General features: G+C 46.1%; 1 protein-coding gene across 1 annotated transcript in view; it reads right to left on the bottom strand.

Moving 5' to 3' along the window:
- The window catches only part of MPP3 (MAGUK p55 scaffold protein 3), a 66,567-nt gene extending 49,969 nt beyond the window's left edge, over positions 1-16,598 (bottom strand). Inside the window, exons 1-6 of the mRNA XM_056863373.1 lie at positions 16,565-16,598; positions 15,290-15,408; positions 11,663-11,740; positions 9,052-9,132; positions 2,525-2,662; positions 319-400 (exon numbers count right to left, since the gene is read on the bottom strand). Of these exons, the coding sequence (XP_056719351.1) occupies positions 319-400; positions 2,525-2,662; positions 9,052-9,132; positions 11,663-11,740; positions 15,290-15,408; positions 16,565-16,589 (523 nt within the window). The 5' untranslated portion in view covers positions 16,590-16,598. The remainder of the gene's footprint in view (positions 1-318; positions 401-2,524; positions 2,663-9,051; positions 9,133-11,662; positions 11,741-15,289; positions 15,409-16,564) is intronic.
- Between the last annotated feature and the right edge of the window lie 3,675 nt (positions 16,599-20,273).

The raw sequence follows: 20,273 nt of genomic DNA, 5'->3' as shown, positions 1-20,273 counted from the left end.
TGAGAAGAAAAGAGTCACTGGAAAAGACAATAATGCTAGGAAAAGTTGAAGGTAGCAGGAAAAGAGGAAGATCCAACATGAGATTGATTGACTCTATAAAAGAAGCCATGGCCCTCAGTCTTCAAGACATGAGCAAGGCTGTTCACGATAGGACTTTTGGAGTTCATTCATTCATAGGGTCGCTGTAAGTTGGAAGAGACTTGACGCATTTAACACATTCACTCAACCACACACAACAACGGCAGGTTATCAGTATGAACAAAGTGAACATTTCAGAGTTGTTTGCCACAAAGAAAATGTATCGGGGAAGAAACGTACCACTGCGATCTGCGGCCCCGCCCCTCATGATCCGTGCCACAATGACAGCACCGGTGTGCTCATCCCGCCGAATGGTTGCACCCTGGAATGGAGAAGAGACATTCACCAATGTCTATATATTATTATAAAATGGACATTTCCATTCTTTGAATGGTTCTTGTCCATAACAGGTCTACATTATTAATATCATTACTTTTTTGGTAAGAAGAAGAGTTGGTTTTTATATGCCGACTTTCTCTACCACTTAAGGGAGACTCAAACCAGCTTATGATTGCCTTCCCTTCCCCTCTCCACAACAGACACCCTGTGAGGTAGGTGGGGCTGAGAGAGCTCTAACAGAACTGTGACTGGCCCAAGGTCACCCAGCTGGCTTCGTGTGGAGGAGTGGGGAAACCAACCCGGTTCACCAGATTAGCCTCCACCACTCATGTGGAGGAGTGGGGAATCAAACCTAGTCCTCTAGATCAGAGTCCACCACTCCAAACCACCGCTCTTAACCACACCACCATGCTGGCTCTGTTAGCTTCACTAAAATGTACACCTCTTTTATTTTTGACAACCAATCATGTATTTTAGGGGCAGCTTTCTGGTTCCACTGCCTAGCAAAGACCATTCAAGCTGCAGTTAACATATGTAACACCACTATCCCCCCCATTTCTGTACCCCGACACGGCCTGCTTTCGGGTGACATTATTGTCATAGCCCACACCTACTGCCTCTCCCCTTGCAAGATGTAGTCCTCAAACACCAGGTCAGGATACAACAGATCAAGATTCTCTCCCAGGTCCAATAATTTTAGAAGCGGGCCCTGCTTCTAGTTTGGAGGGCTTTAAGAGGGGAGTGGACATATTCATGGAGGAAAGGGGTATTCATGGCTCTTAGTTAGAATGGATACTAGTTGTGCTGCATACCTATTCTCTCTAGTATCAGAGGAGCATGCCTATTATATTGGGTGCAGTGGAAAACAGGCAGGATGGTGCTGCTGCAGTCGTCTTGTTTGTGGCTTCCTAGAGGCACCTGGTTGGCCACTGTGTGAACAGACTGCTGGACTTGATGGGCCTTGGTCTGATCCAGCAGGGCCTTTCTTATGTTCTAGCTTGAGGATTCTTTTATGGATATTGTCAAGCTCCTCAATAGTTGTTTTAAACTGTTTATGCTGAGCATGCAGTAATATATACCACCAAGGAAGGCCAGGGTTGCTGTGCAGAGGAAGGCACTGGCAAACCACCTCTGTTAGTCTCTTGCCATGAAAACCCCAAAAGGGGTCGCCATAAGTCGGCTGCGACTTGAAGACACTTTACACACACGCATATATATTATTATTATTTTTAAGCAGGACAGGCGAGTATTTATTCAAGTTCACCAACGTGAATAGTTCGTTAAAGCTTAGAAACATGGTTTTGAAGGCTCATTGGCTTACAGAATTCGTATATACATGTTCTTGGATCAATAACTGTTTTGTATCCTGGGACAGCTACAATACCACCATTTCTGGTACAACATGAACGTAATCTAGGATTGCATCTGCATTTAATACATTCATCAGTGTTCCATTTAGTTCCAAAGAGATGTTTGCTCCCATTATCTGGATCAATGCAACCATCTGAAGGAAGGAAAATTCCTGCCAGTTTTAGCAGCAGTAGTACCAGAACCTCTAGTCATCCCTGAAAATCAAGTTCTAATATCAGATGTTCCATCTTGGGAAAAAAATCCTGTTCTGTGGGTTGCTGTGTGCTTGGGTTGCCAACCGGCTTGATTTAATATTCATAATTTATCTTGCTGTTCCTACGGGTTGGATCCAGCCAGCTTTTTTACTCAGTCTTCCCCAATTCCCGCCCTTACATTCCACACAGCTTTGATATACTTAGGAACCCATGACCTCCAACATACCCTTTATGGGTGGTCAAAAGAGACCCCTCACTCCTTTTACACTAGAAGAAACACTGGTTGGATTCTACATTATGATGTTATGTATTCTTTTTTCTACTTGGAGAAGTGGCATATAAATCCCTTAAATAAATAAATAAACTTTGAGAAGCAGAGCCTGCAGCTATCAGCTCCCTAGGACTTCCCTCTCCATTTTTTCATTTCACCTTCTCTCGTTCCTCAACTGCCTTCAAATCTTCACAGAACAGCCCGTTCTCTTCAGCTCCTGATTTCCTCACGGCTTTTGAGAAATGCTGCTCGGACAGATAAGCATACGTACCAAGGGCTCTTTATTCTTCACCAGACGAACTATTTTCACCGATTCCTCATCAAAATCTTCATCAAAGTTGTCCGGCAAAGGAGGAAGGACAGGGTCAAAATTCTTCTGGGCAACCGTGTCGTGTACAACAAGCATCGCCTTGGGAGTTGGAAGAGCGGGGAAGAGAGAGAAAAGAGTAATGTGAAAGATGAAACAGGAAAGGACTTTTTCACATATTTTTGTCCTGCTCCGAGATGTTATACGCGGTTCTTCCTCTTCCTCCTCCTTTTTTATACTCGCAACAACCTTCTGAGGTAGTTTAGGCTGAGATAGAGAGCCCACATCACTGAGGAAGATTTTCTGTTGAGACATAATCTGAACCCAGATCCCCTCAACTTAATCTAACACTCTAACCACTACATCAGAGGTCCCCAAGTTTTTGAGCCTGCGGGCACATTTGGAATTTTGATACGGCATAGTGGGCGCAGAAACAAAATGGCTGCTGTAGGAGGCGGAGCCAACCACAAAATGATTGTCACCGTTCAACATCAGTAACAGTTTAGATCCTTGTGCTGCGGCAGCAGCTGCTGCCAAAGCAACATCTGCATAGCCAATCAAATCTCCAATAGCCAATCAGAAGCTTCGAAACTGATAAAAGGAAGTATTCCTTCACACAACGCATAATTAAATTGTGGAACTCCCTGCCCCAGGATGTGGTGATGGCTGCCAACTTGAAAGGCTTTAAGAGGGGAGTGGACATGTTCATGGAAGAGAGGGCTATCCATGGCTACTAGTCAGAATGGATACTAGTCATGATGCATACCTATTCTCTGAAGGACCAGAGGAGCATGCCTATTATATTAGGTGCTGTGGAACACAGGCAGGATGCCGCTGCAGTCGTCTGGCTTGTGGGCTTCCTAGAGACACCCGATTGGCCCCTGTATGAACAGGCTGCTGGACTTGATGGGCTTGGTCTGATCCAGCATGGCCTTTCTTATGTTCTTATGCCACAGGAATAACAGATGACTCCAGACAAAGACAGGGCTTACTTCCTAGGGGTTACCCATGTGAGCAATCCCAGGATTTAGAGGCAAGCGCCATCCCATCTGTGAATGGAGTCCCCAATCCTCTTTTGCAGGAGAATCTCTTACATTTAATACAGCAGAACCTCATGCCGGTTCTGCACAAGGACTGCAATCGCTTGGCAGGCACCCAAGATGAGTCCAACCCCGCCAACCCAATTTTAGGAGCAGCGGATGACAACAAAGCGGATATTGGGTCATACTACTTCTTCGTAAGACCCTTGGCAGTTATCTTCCTGGCGCTCATGCTCTGCGGACGTGCAGCGTGGGAGCAAGCATGTTCTTAACCACTGTTAAGAGCAATGGTTTGGAGCGGTGGAGTCTGATCTGGAGAACCGGGTTTGATTCCCCCCTCCTCCACATGAGCGGCAGAGGCTAATCTGGTGAACTGGATTTGGTTCCCCACTCCTCCCCATGAAGCCAGCCGGGTGACCTTGGGCTAGTCACAGCTCCCAGCTCTCTCAGCCCCACCTACCTCACAGGGTTCCTGTGGTGGAGAGGGGAAGGGAAGGGGATTGTAAGGCGGTTTGAGTCTCCCTTAAGTGGTAGAGAAAGTCAGCATATAAAAACCAACTCTTCTTCTTCAGACGTGTGGGGGCGTGATGCTTAAATCTGGACCCGAATCCTGGCTTTCCTTTTTTCTCCGAAATTGTCTTTCCATGCTTTTTATTCTGTGCATTTTTAATTAGACGGGAGATAAATCCAAAAAGCGCATCACCGCCGCACTTGCCTGGTATCATTAAATATTTCATACAATGGATCTAAGCTGGCAGCCAGCCAGGAAGCTGCAAGCGGAGTTTCTGGAGGAAGTATTTTTTTTTTCACACTTCGGGGGATACACTGACTTCTGAATGAGTAAATGTATATTGATGGGAAAGGAACCGGCGTGGCGGCAGCAAAGGCACGAGAACCCACCACAATAGAATCCCACAATTTCATTATTAACAGTTGATAATAAAACTGAGCCTCGGTGTGATGCTTCAGCACCACGTCCCATTCAATTTCGGGTGATATTAAACTAGAAAACAGCCCTCAGTTTGCACAACCTGAGAAAGCCTGTTAACAATAGGACGTTTTTGAGGATATTGATTCATAGGGTCGCCATCAGTAAGAAGTGACTTGATGGCATGAAGAAGAAGAAAGAAAAAGAAGAAGAGTTGTTTTTTATATGCCAACTTGCTCTACCACTTAAGGCAGAAACAAACCGGCTTACAATCACCTTCCCTTCCCCACAACAGACACCCTGTGAGGTAGGTGGGGCTGAGAGAGCTGTGACTAGCCCAAGGTCACCCAGCTGGCTTCATGTGGAGGAGTGGGGAAACAAAACCAGTTCACCAGATTAGCCTCTGCCGCTCATGTGGAGGAGTGGGGAATCAAACCCGGTTCTCCAGATCAGAGTCCACCGCTCCAAACCACTGCTCTTAACCACTACACCATGCTGGCTATCTATGATTCTATGATTCCAAAGCTTACTGCAAAACCAGGAGATTCTCCTCCTTTTTTTCAGGCTTGGGAAAGGGGTGGGGGGACAGAATCTCAGGAAAAATACTGTTGCTTACTGTTGTTCATCGAGTGGTCCTCCTTGCAGGCACATATGGGAACTTTGCATGCTCAGGCTGGGACTGCATGTGGGACTGCAAGGAGGACACGAAGATGAACTGCTAATGTGCAGCGGAAATCACCAACGAGAAGGCTCCATGCCATGTGGATGAACCACTGCCCACTCGGCCTCTCTGAGCTGGGGAGAAGGGCAGGAGAACTCTCATTCCCACAGTTGCACTGGGTCTCAGAGGTTCTCACAGCATCTCCAAAGCTCAGTGGACTATGAAACGCCTCCCCTTGGGTAGAAGGGCAGGGCCCCTGATGAGAACCAATCCTGTTTGATGAGCAAGGCTAACCAAAATGTGTGCGCCCTTGCTGAGGGGCCAGCACCGAAAAGACCCTGTTCAGAGGCCTATATTCGATACAAAGATGGGTCCCTCCTTCTCCCGGTCTAAATCTCCACAGATCAGAAAAGAGGGAAGGGAAGAGAGGGAACAGAATGGAAGAAAAGGTAAAATTTACAGAGAGACAGAAAGAAGGGCAACGAAGAACACAAGTGAACTAATACAAACGCTCGGTGGTAGAAAGTGAACACATGAAGCTGCCTTATACTGAATCAGACCACTGGTCCATCGAAGTCAGTATTGTCTACTCAGACCGGCAGCAGCTTTCCAGGGTCTCTGGCAGAGGTCTCTCACATCACCCACTTGCTTAGTCCCTTTAACTGGAGATGCTGGGAATTGAACCTGGGACCTTCTGCATGCCAAGCAGATGCTCTACCACTGAGCCACAGCCGTCTAGTCGCAGCTGACTTACGGAGACCTCACAGGGTTTTCAAGGCAAGAGGAGTTCAGAGGTGGTTTGCCATTGCCTGCCTCTGCGTAGCAACCCCAGACTTCTTTGGTGGTCTCCCATCCAAGTACTAACCAGGGCTTAGATTCTGAGATCTGATGAGTTGAGGCTAGCCTGGGCCATCCAGGTCAAGGCTGCAAATGGATAGAGGATGCTTTACCTGAGGATGCAGGCTAACAGTGCAATCCTATGCAGAGTCACTTCACCCCATTGAAATCAGTGGGCTTAGGCTGGAGCAACTCCGCAAAAGATCGCACACCCAGAGCCGAAATTGTAAGCTTAACACACACACACAATACATTTCACGCATTATTTAACTTTATATGAACACACACATTTTTATATCATGCATGCACAATCTCTTATTGTGCGTGCGTGCGTGATCCAAAGACAAGCTTATTTCTTTGTTAGGCGGCATCTTAATTGCCATTACTTTTATCAGCTTGCTCAAAGAAAGGATAATTTGTTAAACAGCCCCTCCTCTGCACTACCCGAATTTCCAATTCGCTCCGAATCTATTATAGACCTCGACAATTTGAACCCATTTGCAAGCATTGTCTTCCCATCTTCTGGTTTTCAGTAAAAGTTATTAAACCCCTACTCTGAAAACCCAGTTCATTATCTACCTATTCAAACCTAAAAGGGAAAGAGAGTTAAAGACCTCTATCCCCGCAGTGAGAAAATGAAAGACTCCCGCTAGCAGGGGAAGCTGCTGTTTGCATTATGCATTGAGCACAGGACGAAAAGCAATAGGTTTAAATGACTAGGTAAGGCCAATTAAATGTTGGGGGGGGGGGGAATCCCAAACGGCAGCTCTGCTATGGGAGAAACCAGCTGTTTCAAAGGCAAAAGAAATAAGTATTAAGGGAATTGCCGCCAAGCATACTTCCAAAGGGGAGCTGCAACTATTCCTACATATCTGGAATTAAGTGATAAGGGGTGTCCAGAGGAGAACGCCAGACTCAGCAGCTCAAAGCCCATCTCCCTGAAAGCCAGGGGTTTGCACCTGAGAAATAAACAGTGCAATCCTAAAGAGAGTTACTCTAGTCTAAGCCTATCTGGTTTGATGGACTTGGACTGGAGTAATTCTACGTAGGGATGCATAGTAAGCCTGCTTCCTCCTCTTCCAAATGTCGTTACTCATCTTCTGCTCACCTCCTGGAGAAGAGTGTGCTTCAGAGCATTGCAGAATGCCATCTGCATAGCATGGAGTAGTGGTAAAGAGCAGTGGTATGGAGCGGTGGAGTGTGATCTGGTGAACCGGGTTGGTTTCCCCATTCCTACACATGAAGCCTGCTGGTTGACATTGGGCTACTCACAGCTCTCTCCGAGCTCTCTCAGCCCCACCTATCTCACAGGGTGTCTGTTGTGGGGAGGGGGAGGGAAGGTGATTGTAAGCTGGTGTGATCTTTCCTTAAGTGGTAGAGAAAGTAGGCACATGAAAACCAACTCTTCTTCTTCTTCTCAAGATAAGAATTAAATTAACACGAACAAACACATTTCCCTAGCACCAAAGATCTTATACAGATAGGTCCCCCTGAAGCCTGTATCTGGCAAAGAATGTCTGATCAGAGAATCCCAGACACAGCGGCCAGGACGTTACAGTGGCTACAGTGCTGGATTAGGGTCTGGGAAACCCAGGTTCAAATCCCCACTCTGGCCTGCAAGCTTGCTGGGCCAGTCACATACTCTCAGCCTAACCAACCTCACGGGGTTGTTGTGAAGATGCAATAAAGGAGAGGAGGTTGGCATCATGAGGATAGTCCAAAAAACCCTGCTCCTGTTCAAGAGCCAGGATGTAGCAAATCTTCCATGTGGAAGTAGCCACCGATGCCCAACAGGAGGTCTTATGGGTGGTTAACCAACAGCCAAGAATTGCTAGAACTGATAAAATGCCCAAGAACAGTTTCCCCATCCATCAAGCATCACAGAACAGTGAGGGTAGGGTTGCCAACTCCAGGTCAGGAAATTCGCATTTTTGGGGTGGAGCCTTGGGTGGTCAGGGTTCGGGGAGAGGTGTGTGTTAAATGCCGTCAAGTCGCTTCCGACTCATGGTGACCCTATGCATGAAAGTCCTCCAAAATGTCCTATCTTTGACAGCCTTGCTCAAATCTTGCAAATTGAAGGCTGTGGCTTCCTTTATTGAGTCCATCCCTCTCTTGTTGGGTCTTCCTCTTTTCCTGCTGCCCTCAACTTTTCCTAGCATGACTGTCTTTTCCAGTGACTCTTGTCGTCTCATGACGTGACCAAAAAACGATAGCCTCAGTTTAGTCATTTTAGCTTCTAGGGTCAGTTCAGGCTTGATTTGATCTATAACCCACTGATTTGTTTTTTTGGCAGTCCACGGAATCCGTAACCCTCTCCTCCAACACCACATTTCAAAGGAATCTATTTTCTTCCTATCAGCTTTCTTCACTGTCCAGCTTTCACATCCATACACAGTAATAGGGAATACGATGGCATGAATTAATTAGTCTTGGTGGCCAGTGACACATCCTTTGGCTACTTGAGAGGTTATCTCCTGAGAGGAGAGGAGGGACCTCAAAAAGGTATAACGCCACAGAAAAGCCCCTCCAAAGCAACCATTTTCTCCAGGGAAACTTATCAATCAACCAAGTTTTATTTCAATACAATATCAGTTCTGAATAAAAATCAAAGTTAGGTTAAAAATAATAAAATAAAATAATGAAAGTTGATGATTCTGGGAGGGATGATTTGAAGAAGAGGAGGAAAGATCGTCTATGGGGAAAGATTTTCAATCAGCCGTTTACGAATCCCACTAGACTGGAGGCAAAATTTGGCTGCTTGAGAGGTTATCTCCCGAGAGGAGTCTGCTAAGAGAAGGGAAACTTTGGCTTCTTCCGATCTCCCAGGAAAGGATGACAATATGGGGAGAATATGCCGTGATCTTATGTCGTCGTAGAAGGGACACTGCAGCAGAACACGTTCTGGGAAACTTATCCGTGTAGCCTGTAGATCAGCTGCCATTCCAGGAGATCTCCAGGCCCCACCTGGAAGATGGCAACCCTACCCTCACCCCATTCCTGAGCTACCCAACATAGAGTCTTTTACCCTGAGATGTGGTGTGGACAGCAGCTGAAGCAGCTCCTTTTCATCGTTATTCATGGGCGCCGTCTGCAATTCTTCTATCACCTTAAAAACAAAACAAAAAGGACACACATAACAGAGAAATCCATCTGTGTGCGAGAAAGCAATGACTGCTTGCATTGTCTGGTCTATGTTTCCCTAACCAGTATGGTGTAGTGGTTAAGAGCGGTGGACTCTAGTCTGGAGAAGCGGATTTGATTCCCCACTCCTCCCTCCACATGAGCGGCGGATGCTAATCTGGTGAACTGGATTTGTTTCCCCACTCCTACACATGAGCCAGCTGGGTGACCTTGGGCTAGTCACAGCTCTCTTGGACCTCTCTCAGCCCCACCTACCTCACAGGGTGTCTGTTGTGGGGAGGGGAAGATGATTGTAAGCCAACTTGATTCTTCCTTAAGTGGTGGAGAAAGTTGGCATATAAAAACCAACTACTACTATTACTACTACTACTACTCTTCTTCTTCTCTATCCATATCATGTATCCCAGATCATGTATGTTGGCTCCAATTTCCAGACCAGCTTCTGGGAATCACCTGAATAAGCTTCAGCCCAAGATCACCCAGCAGGCTTCATGTGGAGGAGTGGGAAAACCAACCCGGTTCACCAGTCTGCCGCTCATGTGGAGGAGTGGGGAATCAAACCTGGTTCTCCAGGTTAGAGCCCACTGCTTTTAACCACTACACCATGCTGGATCTGACCAGTATAGACTGAGGTCACGATGCTGGGGAAGAGGGGACATTCACTCTTCCCCCTTTGTCATTTCCTGGTGATCACCCAGAAGTGACATCACCGTGTGAGCAATACTGCAGGAATTATCCCAATCTCTATGGTAGAGACCATAGACACTGATGAAATTCCTACAGTGTTCTATGCGTGGCAACCAAAAGTAACATTGCTCGTCCATGACATTATCCCCATCATGTCCTTTTACAACAAGCGAGATATGTTAGGCTGAGAGTGTGTGATTGGCCCAAGGTCACCCAGCAAGCTTCCGTGGCAGAGTGGGGATTCGAACCTGGGTCTCCCAGATCCTAATCCAACACTCTAGCCACTTCACCACACTGGTTCTCAGAGAAACAGTGCAAACGGAAAGGGATAACACTCCCCCAGGTCCACAGCCCCAGTCAAAATTGATAAGGAAGTGGGGAACAGCTGCTATTTACCAATAAAAATACCCAGGAGACCAATTCATGGATTTCCCAGCATTTTACTGTTTTGTCCTTAATCATGCTAGTGTAAGACAGAGATGGAAAGTTAGAACATAAGAACATAAGAAAGGCCATGCTGGATCAGACCAAGGCCCATCAAGTCCAGCAGTCTGTTCACACAGTGGCCAACCAGGGGCCTCTAGGAAGCCCCCAAACAAGACGAGTGCAGCAGCACCATCCTGCCTGTGTTCCACCACACCCAAAATAGGCATGCTCCTCTGATACTAGAGAGACTAGGTATGCAGCACGACTAGTATCCATTCTAACTAATAGCCATGAATACCCCTCTCCTCCATGAATATGTCCCTCCCCTCTTAAAGCCCTCCAAGCTGACAGCCATCACCACATCCTGGGGCAGGGAGTTCCACAATTAAACTATGTGTTGTGTGAAAAAATACTTCCTTTTATCTGTTTTGAATCTCTCACAGTTGGCCACAGATTAGCAAAATGTTCTTCTTTAGGATCAGTGGTGTGTGATGCATCTCTGCGTAGAGGCATAAATCGCTCCCTCCCACAATACCTGGCTATTAACACCAAGACCCACTGTTGACAAGAGTGAAGAGTAGGTATTGCCCCCCACTACAGCAGAGGAACGAATGGCACGTGTCCATTTATTCTGGAGAAAATCAGGAGGTGCATTTGGAAACCCCAGAGTGGGGGCCAATACGTTGTATCACTGTTTGATGATTTACACATCCACAGGACATTGTAAAAATACTGTAAGAACCTTTGTGTGTGTGCCAATTTTAAATGGTGAAAATAACATATTTTGATACAATTGACAACAGGCCACACAATTTACAAGGTGGTTACTTTTCAACATACTTTTAATGTATTTTTGGATGTGTTTGTGAAAATATGTATGAATGTGTACATGTCCACTGAAGAAGGCCAAACGGGCCGAAACGCGTATGGTTTTATATTGGTCATTTGCATTTATTACAGATCATCGACACTGTTGGGTATTTAGACATTTTAATTTGAAGCCTATATGTTTTGGGCCTAGAGTTTTTAATGTGTATACACTCTATAATAAATTGTAATAACAATTTGTATAATATTAGCTCAACTTTTAATTCTTTGTGTAGCTTAGGTTGAGTTTTTTCCCTTTTCGTTTTTTCTATTGACCTCAGGAATCAGACTGAGAATCCAGCCTATGCGGGCCCACCTTTTCTTCTGCACTGCCCCATTCTGGGTTCTATTTCTTGGCCAGACAAATGGAGCAGGCTTCTGTAAGCAGAGATTATTAGGGGATTCTCAATACCTGTTTTTAAAAAGAGCAGCCGAAACTACTACAGAAAGAGTACTGCCCAAGTTGAATACGCTTGCACATACACGCTTATCAAACGACAGCTTATCAAACTTACATCTTCAGCTAGAGCCGATGCACTGTGCAGAACAGGGACCGGACTCTGCCTTTCATAATGGCACAGCTTTTCATGAATCTGGAACAGATAAGAGAGGGAATAATAAGAATATAATAAGACCAAGGTCCTTCAAGTCCAGCAGTCTGTTCACACAGTGGCCAACCAGGTGCCTCTAGGAAGCCCACAAACAAGACAACAGCAGCAGCATTATTCTGCCTATGTTCCACAGCACCTAAGATAATAGGAGAGGAATGAAAGGAAATCGTAAGCCAGTTTGATTGTCCTTAAAAAGTAGAGAAAATCGGCATAATAAAAACCAACTCTTCTTCTTCTACTTCCTCCTCTCCCCACAAGAGACACCTTGTGGGGTAGGTGGGGCTGAGAAAGTTCAGACAGAACTATGACTAGCCCAAGGTGATCCAGCTGGCTTCATGTGGAGGAGTGGGGAAACCAACCCGGTTTACCAGATTAGAGTCCGCTGCTCATATGGAAGAGTGAGGAATCAAACCCAGTTCCCCAGATTAGAGTCCACCACTCTTAACCACTACACCACACAGAGGCAACCTCGGGGGCAGATGGGGGAGGTCAATCTCCAGCTCTTGAACTGGTGGATAGCATCAGCTCAGCTTCATCTTGACTACAACTCTCATGGCTCCTTATTCAGCCATCCCAATGCAAAATGGGACACACTCCCACCAGACTTGCTTTTTCTAGTAGTTGGGGGTCAATCCTTGACTTCTCCCCTCAGCTGGTCTTCTCTACCAAACGTAAAGAAGGAGGCCCCTGAGCAGGGTCCTTTATTTATACCCAGCCTCTCGACCAGATGTGTCTTGCAGCGGAGTTACAATTCAAACCAATTCCAAATCCAAATTAAAACATCAATAAAACCAAATACCGTTATTTAAAAAAAAATTATCAAAAATTACTCCTCATCCCCTTGTTTTAGTTTACGATCTATTCTGAGGGTGGATAGCCGAACCAGTTATGAGTTATTGTTTATGGGTGGCATCATCTGCTGCAGTGAGCACTTATATATGGCGACCATCTTTTAAATTAATTGGAGCTGTTTTATGGTTTTATATATTTTATTGTTTTACTGTTATATTGTAAAAAATTTAATGTTCTAACCCGCCCGGCCTGGCTGGGAGAGGGCAGGCTAGAAGTATGAAAAATAAATAAAATAAAATAAAAGGCAGAGGAGTCGTTTGTGTTTTGTACAGTTCCAGCTACATTGGCGGCATTCTAGAAATGACACTTACACCACACAAATCTTTCGTTGTGTTCGTAGCAGAATTCAGCCCCTCCTCAACCTACTTTTTACATACAGTGTTTCAAAGAGGCTGCGCAAACATTTCTTTCAGACTATCAATTCCTTCCGAAAGCAATTTTGTTGAGTTGTTTGGGTATTAACTGAAGGCAGGACTTTCATGCTCCGTCAAGCGCTCTGCCGACCAGACTGCCAAGAAGAAGAAAACGCCGCTCTCAAAAGTCACCCACGCAAATGCATGCATATATTCCAGCGTTCTTTTCTGTCACCCTCCAAGATCTCAGCAAAGAACCTTGTTCGGCTGCACGGTTCTGCCTCGATTATTCTTGCACGCGAGGGCTTTGCGCTCCACGGCCCAAACGGCATTTTAATCTCTTTCGCTTCCCCTGCGCGGGCTCTGGGTCTGAACTTAACGTTCTTCAAACAAGAAGCCTGGTTCATAAGATTTGTTCTCTACCTCCGAAGCCCTGCCGGTCCCAGATTTAGGGAACCTGACTGTAGTTTCCCAGCCCCACTTCATCATTGGCCGGGAGCCAGCGCTGATACAGTAAGGGGGGGCACCATACGATCCTCCGCTTCACCACACACCTGTGTGAGTGGGGGGTCGTTCCTGCAGACATTTAACCACCTCGAGGTTCAGTGAGCTTGATCTCTTTCCTTTCCTTTACCCCTTAGAAGCTCCTTGATCCATTGATCTTTAGCAACGTAGTTTTAAATCTGATGTTTGAGGGATATAAGGACTGAGATCAATCTTGCCACTGCCAATGTAGCCTTGGGATCCCTATCACTTAATAAAAAAGGTATTATATCAGACACAGAAGCACTGGATTTATGTATTAAAAGAGGAGAAATCTATCATGATCTAAGATTCTCATAGAAACGGCATTCCAAGAGCACATGAGCTAATAAGTCGATAGAGCCAGAAGCACAGGGACAATATGGTAAATTCAGAATATGGTAAATTCAAAATTCTGCCTTGCATTACCATAGAAGAGTTGGCATTTGATCTGGCTAGAAAGAAGGCTCTAGAGAGACGAGGGACTGTCAAGTAATAAATATAGGCAGGCAAGCCATATGGTGGTGGTATTCCGAAAAACTGAGATGAGCAAACGCGATCCGCACGGAAAGATGTTCTATCATAATGAACCTCTTTTTTTAAAAGATATTTTTATTAATAATTTTTTAGGGTACAGAAATAAAAAGGGAATTGGGAAAGGAAAAAGGGAAGTTCAGTCAATAAGAACTTTACACATCTCAAAGACAAATTAATCTATCATACACCCAATCGAATAATATACCTTCTGATGATCATACACTGGTGCTATATGTTCTTTTAGGTTTTAGTTTCTGATTAAATCTAATTGCCCTATTAAATACTTGTATTGTATAATCAACCTCTTTGATAAGCTTTTGTATTATAATGAAAGCTTCTGTTTTTCCAAGATCTGATATCATATCCCATAAGATGCCTATCAGTGACAATTTCTCATCAAAGATTTTTTTGCAGTGAGGATCTATATGAGTCATGCTTCCGAGAAACTAGATACCCCTCCAGTGCTAAAAAAAACTTAAGTTGTAGCTGAAAAGCAAACAACCATGCCCTAGCCTCGAGAGACATTTGGCCAAACTCAGAGCGAAGGGTAACGCAAGCAACACACTGAGGGGCATTTAACAATTTTGGTAAAAACTGAAGCAGTGGTCAATCTATGGCGTCATTAACAGCAATTATCCAGACAGCAATACCAAAAAGAATAATTGAGATATTTTTTAAGTTAAACACTTGAATGGCCCCTGGAATATATTTTCCACCTTTAGTATGGAAAAAGTTAACAATAGCCCCAGTCCCAGGTTTAATTTTGTTAAATACCGCTTTTAGATGAACATTCCAGTTTAGGTTACAAGAAAAAAGAATACCGAGATAAAAGAACTCCTTGACTTGGTCAATGTCAAAGCCATCTAATACCCAATGGGGCTTGATCTTTTTCCTCCATTTTTTGAGAGCAGAGCCCCTACACAATTGAATGTCCTCATTAAAGCCTTGCTCAAATGGGAGGAGGTCCATGGGGGAAAGGAGAGGAGCTCATGTCACCAACCACCCTATTTTCAATGCATCTTCTGGGAAAGTGCCATAGCTCAGTGGTAGAGCATCTGCTTGGCTTGCAGAGTGTCCCAGGTTCAATCCCCGGCATCTCCAGTAAAAGGGACTAGGCAAGTAGGTGATGTGGAAGACCCTTGCCTGAGACCCTGGAGAGCCGCTGCTGGTCTGAGTAGACAATACTGACTTGAATGGACCAAGGGTCTGATTCAGTATAAGGCAGCTTCATGTGTTCAACCAAACAACGCCAAGACAAAATATTTACCTTCATTAAATAGCTAAGACTTCTCTCGCTGAAGATGTCCTTCAAGAACACCATTTCTTCCTTGTGATTGGAGTCAGGCCTCAGCTGCGACGTCAGGAGGGCCAGGGTCTCATGCAAACCTACGCAAAGATGCAGGAGGGCTATGTTCAGGGGCCAGCGTGTCATAGCAGTTAAGAGCATCGGACTTTAATCTGGAGAACCGGGTTAAATTCCCCACTCCTCCACATGAACCCTGCTGGGTGACCTTGGGCCAGTCACAGTTCTCTCAGAACTCTCTCAGCCCATGCAGAGACAGGCAATGGCAAACAACCTCCAAATGTCTCTTGCCTTGAAAACACTACGGGGTCACCATAGGTCAGCTGTAACTTAGGGTTGCCAGGTCCCCCCTCTCCTCCGGCGGGAGGTTTTTGGGGCAGAGGCGAGGCAAAGATTGCACACGGGCATGGCCACGCCGAAGCAATCGCGTCACTTTTAGTTTACACCCGGAAGTGCCACATCGCAAGAGGGATGTTTGGGAGTGGTAAAAGGCCCGTTGGGAGTTGCCAAGCAGCACTTCTGGGTGAAAATGCATCGCCAAGCAGCACTTCTGGGTGTAAATGCATCGCAAGGGGCCTTTTACCACTTTACCACTTCACCAATCTCTATAGTAAAAACCAAAGATGTGGGGATTCCTAGAGTGACATCAGTTCCAGGTGCAACCGGATGTAACTTTGCACGACATTGCTCTCACCATTTTTGCTGCCACTGAAACAGACAGCCCCAGGGTGGCTTGGAGCCCAGAGGTGGGAGTTTGCCGGCCCTCCCCAGGCATACAGCAACCCAACTGGTAACACAAGAATGTAGAACTACCTGGGAGAAGCTGGATCACACAGGTTGAGCCAAGCTAGCATGCGGCTTCTTTTCTGCTCCCCTCATCCAACCTCTGATTTGCTCAGAAATACCCAATCTTCTGCCCCATGCCATGTGGCGACAATATCCTAATATCACCAGAACATGTGGAATGGAAGCCACAGAAAGTGGCCACTGAGTGATTCCTGTAATATATGACTCAGCCTTTAGGCTGTGGATAGAAGATACATCATTTTAATGGCAAGATCACTGTGACCGTTCACTCAACACATTCTGGGGTAGTTTTTTTCCAAACGCTAGCCAGACCTCTCCCCTCTCCCCCCCCCCAAAAAAACCATGGATCAAACGCGGCTGTAATTTACAGCCCAGTTTTCTAAGACATCAGCGTCGGTTGGGGACAGATTAAGACAGCAAATGGCTCCTTACCTGAATCTTCTGATAACACAGGCATGGCTTCTTCCTCAAGTGTGAACTCCAGTCTTCCGCCAAATGACCAGCCTTCCTCCAAAGGAGGAAACGTCTACAAGGCAGCAGAATACCTGGAGCCAGAGAAAAGACTGGATGAGAATTTGTTTCATCTACCTCAAATGCGATTGGCAAAGTATGGGTGGCATGGACTATTTTCTTGGGCCACCAAGATGCGGAGAACTGCTTTACTCAAATGTCACTGGCCATTTATGCTTGGTGGCCCCAAGCAGCGGGTTCCAGGCTGAAGTGCCCCGCATATTTTTTTATTTCTTCACGCTGAACGGTCATTCAAGATGTCACTGTGGTTTTTTTGTTTGTTTGTTTGTTTTATTAAAGTGCATACCTGCTTCCCATTGTTTAAGAGCCCCTTTAACACGACCTTTTGTATTTGCTCCACCCCCACATCGAAGCATTCACTGAAGGAAGCCTGCAGAATCCCAGCCAGCTTAGCTATGCAAACGACTATTGCTAATGGCTATGCAAAACGAAGGAACGAAGGAGCAGGCGAGTGGGGGGGTGGAATTCGTTTGACTATCTCCTCTTGCATCGGGACCGTGAATAGTCATTTTAAAGGTCAGGTTTAAAAAATCAGCATTGAGCGAGGAGAGGAATCGACCCTGCATAAATGACCACTGTGTCATCTTAGAGTGGCAGAAACCCCGTAACAAACTGCCTGGCAGGGCAAAACAGGCCCTTGGGCCCAACAGCAAGACTCAGCTGGGCGGAGCAGGATGGGACCAAGGGCAGAAACAGTGCGGTCAAGATAGCCTGAGCAGTTTGGCCCAGTGAAGCTCAAGGGTGTAGAGGCAGTGAGCAAACCTGGGTGAAGAAACAAGCCCTTCCCAGTCACATTCTCCTTCTGATTTCTTGGCTGCAGTCTCCCTTTTGGTTGATGGTGGAGCTCAGCCAAGGAATAGAAAGTCTTGAACAATTTCCATTTCCTCATTGTCAACCTTAAAGTTGAGTAATTCTCCTGTAGTCATTACAGTTCCCAGAATGCCTGATGATAATAATGAAGGGAGGGGGGGACCAGGCACCTGTTCCCTCAACTAACCCTTCTCTCGGGTCTCTGCTTTCCAGCAGACCATATTCTTTCCTTCAGCTCCCTTGCCTCTAAGCTCTCTTCCGGCTGAGCTCCCACCCAACCTCTGCTTCTCTGCCTCCAACCCAGCCGGCGTCATACGGCCACTCCTACCCCGCTGCCCACAGATTAGGTCATGCACAGTGGAGGTGACCTTCCTCTGTCCGGCAGAAGCCGCTTGTTTAGAGAAAAGACAGATGTCACTCTTTTTACAGCGTTAATAAATACAAAAGTCCGTGCTAAACCCCTTGAAGAAGGTACAAAAACGTAGCACTAAATGACTAAATGGAAACTGTTCAATCATTGCTTATAACAATAAATATATAACTAAACCATGAATGTATGCGCTCTTAGAAAATCACACTTGCTATTGTGCAACGTTACAACAAATAACACACAAGCATACACAAATCATGGCAAACAACTTTGCAAACTGCAATTGACACTGACAAAGTCCATAAGCGTACAAACGGTGACCCAATAGGTTCCAGCGCTATATAAACATCCTGAACTGGAAGTAGAAGCACATAGAAAAAACTGTCAGTTTGCAAAGTTTCTTCGGTCCTGGTCGTGGGTCTTCCACTCAAAAATCATAAACTAGCGCGAAACACACGCCAATGAAGTAGAGAATCCAGTGTCAGTCACTCCAAACACCCTCAAGGACTGCTACCCCTGCTTCTACAGGATAAGTTCCAGTCAACATGGCTAAAGACGGTCCTTAATAAAATGGCCTGCCTGGGCCTTTCTCCACCTACTCTGTTAGCCATGGGCGTAGACCAAGCATCAAGTTTCTTGAAGCAAAGGGTAGAAGACATTGAACACCAGACAGACCTTGGAAAATCACCATTTTTCCTAGTACCTGATAAATCTAGATACTTGGTCTCTCTCTTAGAGCTCTCTCAGCTCCACCTACCTCACAAGGTGTCTGTAGCGGGGAGTGGAAGGGAAAGAGAGCAAATCCCAGCAATGCATGCCAAGGAGATGCTCTACAAACTGAGCCACAGCCCCTCCCCAAGAAGTCTTTTCCCTCCCCCCTTTGAACACTCATGAATTTCTCTCAGTAGTTAAAAACAGAGCCAGTGTGGTGTAGTGGTTACGGTGTTGGACTAGAGTCTGGGAAACCCAGGTTCGAATCCCCACTCCGCCATGGAAACTTGCTGGGTGACCTTGGGCTAGTCACAAACTCTCATCCCTGACCCCAGCAAGTATTTGGATGGGAGACCTCCAAGGAATACCAGAGGCATGACGCGAAGGTAGGCAATGGCAAATCACCTCTGAAGGTCTCTTTCCTTGAAAACCCTACGGGGTTGCCATAAGTCAGCCGACTTTCTGTACCTTTTAAGGAGAATCAAATCGGTTTATAATCTCTTTCCTTTCCACTCCCCGCTACAGACACCTTGTGAGGTAGGTGGGGCTGAGAGAGCTCTAAGAGAACTGTGACTAGCCCAAGGTCACCTAGCTGGCTTCATGTGGCGGAGTGGGGAATCAAACCCGGTTCTCCAGATTACAGTCCGCTGCTCCTAACCACTACACCATGCCGGAAAGGAGGGGGATTATATACAGGAAGCACCAGAGAGCCTCCTGGAGGTGGTCAGGAGACCACCTGGAGGTGGTCAGGAGTTCCTTGCTGCTGGGAAGGCAGGACGGGCCCCAAGATTTTGTCCCCTCTCCAAAAGTAGATTGCCCAAAGATAACAGGAGGATAGAAATAAGGCAACCATTATGAAAGACCTGGAGGAAGCTATCCTGACCTCTGAGTCGGAAACCACTGAAGGCATGTAGGCATGACACAACATTGCTATCCTCAGCCCTTTTAAATGGGCAGAGTAAAATGGCTAGCGATAAAGCAACCGCAGGCTCCACATTGGTGGCAGATCTTGGGACCGGCTTAGAACATGAGGGCAGACCACGTCACCTGGGACCACCTAGAGCCCCCGGCACAAACACAGTTCACCAGACTGAAGAAACCACTCCAAATTCCTTGGCACGAGTCAAACATAGGTAGGCAGGCGTCTGTGATATTCTTTTGCAGCCTCAAATGTTCTCCCCAGCCGGGGAATTCTGATTTCAAAGCTCTGACTTCAACAAGGACTTGAAGCAACCTTTTAGAACCCAATCATTTCAGAACGATTAGTAATTATGATTTTGCATGTAACAATTATTAAGAAATTATACCAGTGTCACACAATCCAACCCTTACATAATTTCCTCCGCTTCCATCCTCCCGCTTTCCTAAAGACCTCCGACCTCCAACCCACTTCCAGCTCCACAAAGGCCCAGGCAAAGCGATCCTCTTGCGCCTACGCTCGTCCACGGAGCAACTGCTGACTCACAACAACCACCCTGTTCTCGGCTGCCTTAAAGAAAGAAGAAATTCCAGCGCTCACAGCAAAATGAAATTCTTCACTATGCTGAAATGGTCCACCAACAGATCACGCGTGATTCGTTCCACAACATGCTTTGAGCTGGCCCGTTCCAGACACCACAAGCGGCCCCATGCCTCTCTTCCTAAGGTCTGTACAGGTGAGGGTTGCCAACCTCCAGGTGGTGGCTGGAGATCTCCTGCTAATCACAACTGATCTCCAGG

Source organism: Euleptes europaea, chromosome 18 (assembly GCF_029931775.1).
Source record: "Euleptes europaea isolate rEulEur1 chromosome 18, rEulEur1.hap1, whole genome shotgun sequence".
Lineage (NCBI taxonomy): Eukaryota > Metazoa > Chordata > Lepidosauria > Squamata > Sphaerodactylidae > Euleptes > Euleptes europaea.
The sequence above is the reverse complement of the archived record's forward strand: the minus strand, read 5'-3'. Positions and strand labels throughout refer to the sequence as shown.